Source organism: Sebastes umbrosus, chromosome 8 (genome assembly GCF_015220745.1).
Source record: "Sebastes umbrosus isolate fSebUmb1 chromosome 8, fSebUmb1.pri, whole genome shotgun sequence".
NCBI classification, from domain to species: domain Eukaryota; kingdom Metazoa; phylum Chordata; class Actinopteri; order Perciformes; family Sebastidae; genus Sebastes; species Sebastes umbrosus.
Genome location: NC_051276.1, coordinates 19,745,507 through 19,756,888, shown reverse-complemented (window position 1 = coordinate 19,756,888; position 11,382 = coordinate 19,745,507). Strand labels below are relative to the sequence as shown.

The 11,382-nt window shown below is 40.5% G+C and overlaps 2 protein-coding genes across 3 annotated transcripts; one reads left to right on the top strand and one right to left on the bottom strand.

Annotated features, from left to right (window-relative positions):
* Nucleotides 1-128: 128 nt before the first annotated feature.
* mblac2 (metallo-beta-lactamase domain containing 2) lies at nt 129-5,067 on the bottom strand. Its single transcript, XM_037779165.1, has 3 exons — nt 4,430-5,067; nt 1,800-2,014; nt 129-818 (listed from the first exon to the last, which is right to left on the bottom strand). Exons 1-3 carry the CDS (start codon nt 4,869-4,871, stop codon nt 645-647), a joined length of 831 nt encoding a protein of 276 aa, XP_037635093.1. The 5' UTR covers nt 4,872-5,067; the 3' UTR covers nt 129-644.
* A 700-nt stretch (nt 5,068-5,767) lies between these two features.
* Nucleotides 5,768-10,783, top strand: polr3g (polymerase (RNA) III (DNA directed) polypeptide G). Of its 2 annotated transcripts, none has more exons than XM_037778555.1 (8): nt 5,768-5,964; nt 6,335-6,475; nt 8,877-9,006; nt 9,574-9,639; nt 9,727-9,786; nt 9,876-9,937; nt 10,145-10,267; nt 10,372-10,783. In XM_037778555.1, exons 2-8 carry the CDS (start codon nt 6,365-6,367, stop codon nt 10,456-10,458), a joined length of 639 nt encoding a protein of 212 aa, XP_037634483.1. In that variant the 5' UTR covers nt 5,768-5,964; nt 6,335-6,364; the 3' UTR covers nt 10,459-10,783. The 2 variants fall into 2 exon arrangements, with proteins under 2 accessions (XP_037634483.1, XP_037634482.1); XM_037778554.1 differs by having other exon boundaries at nt 5,768-6,161.
* The last annotated feature ends 599 nt before the right edge of the window (nt 10,784-11,382 follow it).

Sequence of the window (11,382 nt, the reverse complement as noted above, 5' to 3'; positions counted from 1 at the left end):
TGAGTATATGATGGATCATATTCTATCCAATTCAGTTCCTGTCTTTCTCCCTCCAGCTACTAATCCCACAGGAAATTCCATCTCATGTGAAGGTGCAGTTGTCTGTCTTGTTGAGATGCATCAAGAAAGGCAGGTAGAACAGAGGCTTTATTGTCAATGTTTCCATATCTAAGCCTTATATATTGTCAATAGTACAAAGCACTGTTACAAACGTAGGAGGTAGTCGACACTGAGTCTTCACTGAGCATTGTAAAATGCATAGAGAATTACTATGGCCATGCTGACTCTGCTTTCTGTTTCAGTGCAGAGCTGTACCATTGTTGTGCTATTATAATTTCACAACTGTTTAAAGTATAAAAAATCATATTCAACAAATACATATTCATTAGTATAGAACATAATCACACTATAAATACTTATATTATTGTATGCTTCATATGATGCTGATTATTGACTTATGTAACCCAATCGGGCGTTTTACACAAAGTTTGGCAATTCCTCTATGACATCTGTTGGATTACATAAGTAAATGAACAATGTTACATCAAGTTACAGATAAATAAGGGGGTGTGTCCCCCCTCCATATTTATACATCTTTCTTTGTGCACTTGTGCTTCCTCCAGCTCCATCATGGTCCCCTCTCATTAGCAGGCACTCCGTGGGTTAAACGCCCGCAGCGCCATCCCGGCCAGAGTGCCCCAGGCAAATGTGGAGAACTTTGCGGGGCACGTTCCAGCTCTGCTGATGTATGTGGTTGCAATCCGGTGGAGCCGCTTCGCACCAAAGGTGTTGTAGTGTCCTGGGAGGACTTGGTCAACCTGTTTAATGGATTGCCACTTGTTAAACACTTTAGAAATGATGGACTATACATGCTACATGAATTCTTAAATCATCAGTTGTGGCACACTCATGCATCATTTCTTTGGTACATAGCTCTGATTTCAGGATGATTATTATTATGATAATTCTGGCAAAACTGTTGAATTACATGGAAAATCCCTTAAAGGGACTGTTTGTGCTCGAGCTTGTGCTCGCTCTAAATAGACATGAACGAGCATCGCTCAAAACAGTGAGGTGACACACGTCAGCTAAAACCACAATATCACTCTATATTTCAGCTGCTTGGCAGTAATGTTAGCTGACCGGACGAAGGTCTCTCCATGAATCAATGCTGATCCTAGTTTTGGCTTTTCTCGCTTCAGTGGGGAGAAACGTTATCGCCTCCCGACTGCGCCCGCAGGGAGACACCGGCACCCGGTCGGACACGATAACATTACTCGCTACAGAGCCCCGTCACTTCACAAGACACGGGAAACCTCTGTTGGTCTGGAGGAACTGCAGCATTTATTTCTGCACAAACGTCCACTGCACATTCACTAGATATTCTCAGAGCTACTAACTCTCCTGCAGTGTGTAGTGGAGCGCACATGAACGTGAGGTGGAGCGAGAACGCGCGCGTTGTGTGAGTGCAGGCAGGCAGCGGAGCAGTCTGAACAACGTAGACACACGCGAGCGCGCATATGCGAGCGCGCATGAGATCCCGACCCGGTAGATTGGTACCTGTAAAAAGTTACAAACAGTCCCTTTAATCATCTTGTCCATTCTTAACATACATTTGCTAGAAAAACACTGTTGTTGGTCTCGGTTGTTGGACTATGACATTTTCATTATAAATCTAACATTTTTTTACATGATGGGATTGGATACGTTGTGCATCAAATCACAGTTCATCTGACCCAAGATAGTGGAACTATGAGCTGAAATGGTTTGGCCACCCTCTTGGTGTGTTTCAGTGTTACCTGCTCACTGTCCACCAGCCCCACCAGGCGCTCACAGCTGCTGATGTAGTCGCTGACGTGGCTGTAGGGCAGCCAGTCAATCATGGCGCCGTCATACACCACGTCCCCACTGAAAAGCAGCTTATTGTCGCGGTCGTGGAGGCAGATGCTGCCCCGAGAGTGCCCGGGCATGTGGAGCACCGTCAGCTGTCTGTCGCCCAGGTTGATGACATCACCTAGACAGGGGGAGAGAGGGAGAGATCATGTTTTCATAACGGCTGGAATGGAGTTATATTTGTTTTTGTCACCTCATATCACCATGATGTGCAAAGTCCAGGACATTCAGTATATCATTGATTTGGTTCCAGACCAACTGAAACACCAAGCAATGAGATATATTGCAACTGCACTGCAGCAGTGGCTCTGACACAGCAGCACACAAGTCGGTGCATTGACTGATGCTGCAGAAATTACTCTCTGTAAGAATACTAAAAATGCTAACAGGCAAAGTTTTGGCAGTTCATCCCAAAATGCAAAGTCCTTTATGATATAAGCATTGTGCAACAACAACAACTTCGATGAAACTAATGAAAAATCTAAAGTTTGATTGGTGATTGATTTGGTGTGTATCTGCTAACAGCACAGTGAGTGATGGCTAAATCAATGCTGTGAGGTTATTAATACTTTATGGGGGGTGCTTTCCATAAGCGAGGCCTATCTCTGCATTCTCTTCTTTCTTTCTTTCTTTCTTGGAAGTAACAGAGTCATCATCAGCAGCACACTGGCTTAAAATAGCTTGAAACTAGAGGCTTCTCTGCAAAGACATAAAGAAAGAGCACAAAGCAGTTGCCAACAACAAAAAAGCAGATTTCTTCTTGTTACATTTTTGTCTCACAAACTATCAACACTGTTTGTTTAGAGTGGCAGAGTTGACCTAACCTCTGCACTCTTCACACAGCCCAACCAATGCTTATGTAATAAGACATTTTCAACTTCATCTCATATTGTACTCTGCAAAATACAACATCCTTTGTAACATATGCTTTGTGCACCATCTATTATGACCCTGATGATTAGCTCTGCTCCACAGCTCATATTGTACCTCTCTCCACAACATATGTTGTATGTGTGTCTTATTATATGTGTGTGTCTGCATTCATTTAGCAAGTCCTTTTTGGTCTTCTGCCATATTCATTGTGCACTCCTGCAGGGGAGAGAAAGGATTCAGTATATAGAGCATAATGCACTGTGTCCAGGCGCAACCATTAAATATCGCCTAATGGTATTAGGCGATATTTAATTTTGTATGTGTGTTTTATTATATGTGTGGAGATGTGTGTGTGTCAGCATTCATTTAGCAAGTCATTTTTGGTATTTGTGTTTTATTATATGTGTGTGTTATTATATGTGTGTGTCTGCATTCATTTAGCAAGTCATTTTTGGTATGTGTGTTTTATTATATGTGTGGAGATGAGTGTATGTCAGCATTCATTTAGCACATCATTTTTGGTATTTGTGTTTTATTATATGTGTGTGTGTTATTATATGTGTTTGTCTGCATTCATTTAGCAAGTCATTTTTGGTCTTCTGCCATATTAATTGTGCAGTCCTGTGAGGAGAGAGAAAATGATTCTGTATATATATAGCATAATGCACTGAGTCCAGGTGCAACCATTAAATATCTCCTAATGGTATTAGGGGCGATATTTAATTTTGTATGTGTGTTTTATTATATGTGTGGAGATGTGTGTGTGTCAGCATTCATTTAGCAAGTCATTTTTGGTATGTGTATTTTATTATATGTGTGTGTGTTATTATATGTGTTTGTCTGCATTCATTTAGCAAGTCATTTTTGGTCTTCTGCCATATTCATTGTGCAGTCCTGTGAGGAGAGAGAGAAAATGATTCTGTATATATAGCATAATGCACTGAGTCCAGGTGCAACCATTAAATATCTCCTAATGGTATTAGGGGCGATATTTAATTTTGTATGTGTGTTTTATTATATGTGTGTTTTATTATATGTGTGGAGATGTGTGTGTGTCAGCATTCAATTAGCACATCATTTTTGGTATTTGTGTTTTATTATATGTGTGGAGATGAGTGTATGTCAGCATTCATTTAGCACATCATTTTTGGTATGTGTGTTTTATTATATGTGTGTGTCTGCATTCATTTAGCAAGTCATTTTTGGTATGTGTGTTTTATTATATGTGTGTGTGTTATTATATGTGTGTGTCTGCATTCATTTAGCAAGTCATTTTTGGTATGTGTGTTTTATTATATGTGTGTGTGTTATTATATGTGTGTGTCTGCATTCATTTAGCAAGTCATTTTTGGTATGTGTGTTTTATTATATGTGTGTGTGTTATTATATGCGTGTGTCTGCATTCATTTAGCAAGTCATTTTTGGTCTTGTGCCATATTCATTGTGCAGTCCTGTGTGGGGATAGAAAGGATTCAGTATAGAGCATAATGCACTGAGTCCAGGCGCACCCATTAAATATCTCCTAATGGTATCGACCATGATGCTTATCCCTCTAAGCAAATGCGTTTAGACCTTGGTGCCCTGGCCTTTTTGATCACAGATCCACTCCCCCTTTCAATAAATCATATCTGCAGCAGAGATCTGCATCCCCCTATACACCTACCCTCCTGCAGTATGTGTGTGGGCTGCACAGCTTTGACTTTGTAGTTCCTTGCCCTCCATCCCGGACTGGGAGCCTCGGCTATCTCTCTGTCGCTGAGCCAGGTGGCCGTCTCGAAATTGTCCCCGTTGGCCAAAGCATCGACCTCGGCGCTGTGGACGCCCACCTGTTGGAACTGATGCAGACCGCCCGAGTGGTCGAAGTGGGCGTGGGTGGCGATGGCCAGCAGCGGGTTCTTCCTCTGCGGGTCTTCGCCCAGCAGCTTGTTACCGTCGATGTAGTCCGGTAAGCTCCTCAAACCCAGCCCGGTGTCGATCACCACGTCCTGGTGCGAGCCGCGGAGCAGCCAGATGTTGGCCCGGTTCTCCGACTGGTAGAAGCGCTCCTGGATCCAGAACAGTCCGTCTCCGAGCGATTTGTGAGCGTACCAGTCGGCTGCAGACATCCCAGTTCATGCACTGGTCGAAGTAACCTGCCGCGGGGTGTTGTTGTGGTGCTGTGTCAGGTGATTTCTGCAGCAGGAGGAGAGGTGTGTGTGTAACAAGCCTTCTACCTAGAGGTGATGTGTTTTCATTGAGGTTAATGTGATGGTGGCTGGCCTCGACACACCCTTGTAGGAGGAGAGCGCGCTGATTGGACGAGCAGGTGAGTGACGGCAACATAAAGCGCGCTATTCTATTGGCTGTACATTTTGAAACGTCATCAAGGGGGCGGGGCGAGTTAAAGCTACATTAACGCATACTGCTGAGTAGTGATGGGAATTCGGGCTCTTTTTAGTGAGCCAGATCATTTGGCTCAGCTCACCAAGAAGAGCCGGCTCTTTCGGCTCCCAAACGGTTCTTCGTTTTTACCACTTCTGCCTTTTAGAATTCAGACAAATTTATCTTTAGCTGTTTTGACCTATGATTAGTAATTGTGCACATATATCATTTAAATTATTCAATATAATTATACTAAACCTTATAATTTCCTGAATACCACAATTTTACATGCTGCTTAGTTTCCGACCGTCACTCATCTTGTCTGTTATTCGTGCACCGCACCGTGCACTGCAACGCACTTCAGCGCACCGTACAGCACCGCACCGTACCGCACCGCTCCACACCGCACCGCACTGCAACGCAACGCAAAACACTACAACGCACCGCATCGCACCGCACCGCAACACACCACACTCATCTCTCCTCCTCTCCCTCCTGCTCTGTACCTGTAGACCATCAGCGCGCCACGCACCCCCACCCCTCCCTTCTTGATGGTATAATCCTTGTCTGTCATCACCTGATTGGTTGCACGGACGTCATTAACACAACATTCAGTCTCAGTCAGTGCATGGAGTGCCCGTGGTGCGGAGAAGATCGTCATATCATTCTGCTTTGAATTAATTAAAGAAAAAAAAAAAAATTCTTATTGTTCACTTAAAAGAGCCGGCTCTTTGAACCGGCTCGTTCGTGACCGACACATCACTACTGCTGTAGTGTAGTGTGGGAGCATCGGTTTGCCACGCCGGTTATAGGAAAGCTGTACAACTCTTCTTTAAGGTTTAGCTGTAAATTTAGTGATTTCAGGAGTTAGTTTACATGCCGAATTACAGATAAAACCGAGGAGCTGAATGTTAATGACAAGTAAACTGGAAAAGTGAAAGCATGGCGTTGTAGTGAAGGCTAAAAGGCTAAATGCCACTAATTAGCAGTGAAATACGTCTCCACGTTAGGAGCTAACATTTAACAGTCCCATAGTGAGTATATAACAACTTATTGTGTGTGTGTCGATGACTTTCTGATGTAGTTTTTCACTGTTCATAGCAGGCAAAGTCGATGAAAGCTGTGGTACCCTGAACTTGTTGTATCTGCTACACGTGTTTGAGATAGTGAAGTTGACTGAAGGCATGTGGACTCTGTGCTGCTGCAGGTACAGAGGAGGAGGAGGAGGTTTGCAGCCATGGCAGGAAAGGGTCGAGGAATAGGTGCTTTCACCTTCAACATCGAGGCTCTGGGCATCGGCAGGGGCAGCATGCCAGACGCCAGGGTGGGGCCCACTCCGCTGTTTCCAGTAAGTAAAGACCTCACACACACACACGCGCACACAAATGCAGAGATCCCAGGATGACATATCACAATGCAGTATTTTAAATTCACCCATAAACCCTCAAAAGTGTTGCATGGCATACAAATTTCAGGGATGGTGGAATTCAAAGTGATTTGTTGACAAATCAGAGAGACATGAATGAATGAATAAATGAATTTATTTCAAACATAAAAATAAATAAAAACAGATACAAAATAATAACAAACAAAACATGAGTAATAGTGTCCGAAAAGGAGTAGGTATAGAAGTAAAACCTACCCCTTTCTCACTTCTCCTCTAATAACTCATATATCATAGAATGATAATATAATATAATATAATATAATATATAAACTATTCCAGATTTATTTAAATCCCAAATTAAATATATGAACAGCATCCCAAGTTTATTTACAACCCACATATCCATCCGGAGTTAAAAAGTAGATATAAACCAACCCTTAATGCAACCCTTATCACAACTCTTCCTCAACCATATACCTCCCAAAAATATATTTTTTGTATAGCTTTTTAAATTGATTTATATTTGTGCTCCGCTTCAACCCATCACCTAACCCATTCCACAAATCCACCCCACAGACTGAAATACACATACTCTTCTTCGTTGTACAAACACAATGCTTTTTAAAATTCAGTTTTCCTCTTAAATTATAACCCCCCCTCCCTGTCACAAATTTTTTTTTTAATATTACCCAGAAGTGAATTATGTCTTGCTTTGAACATAATTATTGTGGTTTTAAATTTGACCAATTCCATGAATTTCAATGCATGTGACTTTAAAAACAGTGTGTTCATGTGTTCCCTATATCCCACATTATTTACTATCCTGATTGCTCTCTTTTGTAGTATGCATAATGGTTGTAAGTTGCTTTTATAAGTGTTACCCCAAACTTCCACACAGTAATTCAGATATAATTGAGACATTAAGACAATTAAGACATTTGTATGACAGTAGATTTGTATAAAGAAAAACGTGTTGGCTCCATTATGATCTAGGCTATTTAAACAAAAAGTACAAGCTATGAAAAACAATGTCGTACTTGCATAAATAAAATATAAAAGAATATTTAAAACACGCACCATCTGGACTATCTGCATCTATCTGCACTACCTGCAACCACCTCTCCTAACCACTGGTGCACTTTAAACTTACTTTGCACTACATCCCATATACCATTTTATAGACTGCACATATTACATCTATTTATTGTACACTACATTTGTTTTTATTGATGGACGGTACACACTATGTCCATTCACTATGTCCATTCACTATGTATATTCTGTATTTCTATTTATTGTTTTATAATCTTTTTGTACACCTGTACCTCTGTATCTGCGCTTGCTGCTTTGACACCTGAATTTCCCCCTGGGGATTAATAAAGGTTCATCTTATCTTATCTTATCTTATCTTAATGACAACAGACATCAGTTGCTCTAGGATGCTTCTGTTACCTTCTGCATGACGCAGCAAATAGAGAGCCATATAGGGCACATAGGGGTCCAATTGACTCCTCCTCCTTATACTTTCTGTGCAATGTGCATATATCATCTTCAAGTACATTACACCCAGGACACTACACATGACCGCTTGATTATTTTGCACACAGGCCCAGGCATGGGTGGATTACCCAACGGGTCTACCAGGCCCAGGGGCCCAAGGGCTCAAGCCCCTAAGCCAGTCAGTTTGCCCCGTTATATATTAAGCCTTGTTTTGTATGTGACACCTGTGTAGCAGGAGGACGAAACAGCCGTGGCCGGTGGCATTATGTTTTCAGGTTGTCTGTCCTTCCATACGTAAATACGTACATACATCCACCACATGATGACATTTTGAGAAGACATGCAATGTAAACTGCAATTTGACTAGCTGGCGGAGGCATACAACCGCAAGGCGGTAATTCTATTTTTTTTTTTTCCAGAGTGTTTGTGTAGTATAATATATAATAACCCACTTTGTTTCATTTTCAAGCTAAGCACTTCAGTAACCGTTGTGCTTGAAACCAAGAGTTTGTACATGTCACAAAGGGCTGTGCACTATTAATTGCAAGTTGGATTCCAGCTTGCACTGGATTTTAATTGTCCTGACATCATCTCTTTCACTGTGAAGTGAAGGATCAATTAGGCACTGTACAGCATTTTACTGTAAACGACAGACATAATTGTGCTAATATCCGTTAAAACTAAAATGTAATCTGTTGAAGAACAAAAATTGAAGGTAACACTAAAACTGCATCAATAAATGAAACAGACTCTTCAATATGCTGCTCCACAGTGTTCGTCAAAGGCAAACAAATCTACCTGTGAAAAAGTAACACAACTGTTAGTTGCTATTATCTCCCTTCCACTAAATATCCTCCTCCAGAACACAGACTTTAAGCCGGTGCCATTGAAAGCTGGCGAGGACGAGAACTACATGCTGGCCTTAAAACAGGAGATGAGGGGTACGATGCAACGGCTACCACACAACATCAAGGCTCAGTCCAATAAAGCAGGTGAGGAGGAAAGCGGTGAAACCTGACATCTGATAGAAATGCTATGGCGAGACAATTGGCTGCTGTGAGGGAAGGTAATGCAGCACTTAGGAAGTGAGACATTTAATCAGGGTCATATCTGGGGGGAAAAGGGAGAGAGAGAGGCATATTTATTTCAGAATATTGAGTTACAGCTGCTGCCAGCATCTAGCAGTTCTGATGTGATTTCTATGGTCTGGCCTGATAGGGTCTTTTAGAGTTCCCTTACGCAGCAATCAGCTAAATATATCCATAACAAGTAGTAGATTAAGTTATAAGAATGTCTTGTCCTAAATGTTGTCAGATGCATACTTTAGATGCTTTGTATTCACAAAATCTATAAAAGTCACTTTTGTTTTGGGACTAATAAAATTGTATACATATGGAGCCAACGATTGCTGACTCTATAGTTAAAATGATTCAAACCATGATTTACGGTTGTGTTTAAAAACCCAGAGTGGTTCTGATAAACTACTGAGTGTGTTGTGAATTGGGACTTAAGTTTAAGAGTGTACTGAAGCAGAACTTTCTCTTGTTTACATGGAACAGAAGTGGAGAGATACACAGAGAGATATCTGAAGCTGAGACAGATGGAGGATGACGTTTGGACGCCAGGTACTTGCATAACATACTGTCAAGTGATAACAGCAAATTGAGAACAAAAAAAGGCACATAATGGAAGTACTTTTCTTGATATTTAAGACTGGAACCTCCTCCCAAAAGAATTGATGCCCCAAAAGAAAAAACCTCGTGCTAAACCAGGTATATTAAAGCCATTGTGTGTGTGTTAATGAGATTCCATATGATGGCCATAAAAATAAAAATAATGACAAAATGCTTAAATCCAACAGCCACAAAGAAACCTGTGAAGCTATCACGCAAAGAAACAGAGGATATGCTGAATAAATTAGACGTAAGCTTTTTAATTTCTTGTTTGTTCTGTTTTCAACTACTGAGCATTACATGTACTGAATACTCGATGTGATTTATCAAGTATTCATTCATTAAGGCGTCAACTTGGTGCAGTATATATGAGCTCAGTGTGTATATATTTTGTACTCCTCAAAAATGATGTATGTTCTTTTACACAAGTAATTCAATCACGATGTCAATATTTCAGGAACTGGCAAAGAAAGATGACGGGAACCCCGAAAAATCTGATGATGAGACTGAAAAGAAAAAGGAGAAAGAGGACGAGGAAGAACTCGAAGCGGAAGAATATCAAGAAGAGGATGTTGAAGAGGTTCGATTACAAACCATAACCTGAAATTGTTATTGGCAAATTTAATGTGGTTGATGTAAGAAGCAGTGTTGATATTTTACTTTCTTTCCTTCTTTTCTCTGTAGGAAAACGACTACATTGACAACTATTTTGACAATGGCGAAGATTTTGGTGCGGAGAGTGATGAGAATATCGATGGTGAAACATACTGAAATTTGTTGAAGTAAATCAAGCAATTGCTTCTATTGGTTAAATGTTGTAGATATGTTGAGAATACTGTTAAGCAGAGTGATAGTTTTGTTTGCTTTATTTTGTGCTATCTTGAGAGGCAAGCTTTTTCTTTAAAGACTTCTGTAAATAAGAAATGCCAAACTACGTGCACACACTGGCAATAATTTATTCAAAATAGATGTATTTATTTTCCAGCATGTGGCACATTTCCACAGGTTGAAAGGCACATACTGTCAACAACATGTAAATGCTTTTTCATAAAGTATCAAGTGAACACGGTGATAAAATAAAAGGGCTATAATATAACAAAGTCTAAAATCTCACATAATTACAAGTATGAGTCATAGTGGGAATAATGTGCATTTCCCATTTTCCTCGCCATGCTCTGAGGTTCTCTGAAATGAAAAAAAAAAAAAATGCAGTTCTCACCAGGCAAGCTAAAGGAAAGAAAGATTCAAGCAAGTTTTATGGGAATCCAGAAACATAATTTAACTGGTACCTCCCAATACTGATAGTGTAAGTAAAGGCTAATGCACAATAGTCTTAAAATAAATTAATTCTATATTAAACTTTCCCAACAAATAGCATTAGGAAATAAACTATTTCTGACATGGCAAAGAAAATTACAGTTGGAACAAAAGTGAAAACTGTTTTAAAACCAAATCCACATAATCATCTTCCATCACTGAATAAACAGGAATAGGTTAGAGTGTCGCGGTCTGTCTCAGTTTGTTTACCTTGGATACAGTTTGTGTGTACCTTACTGATAATGCAGCAGCATTGATAACAAAAACATCACCTCAATTCTATTGGCTTCATTGATATAAATCCTGAAATGTATCTATCATTTCAAAAAAGTTCAGCAAAGCATAACATTTGTTGTTTTTAGCCCCATTGAAGCATAT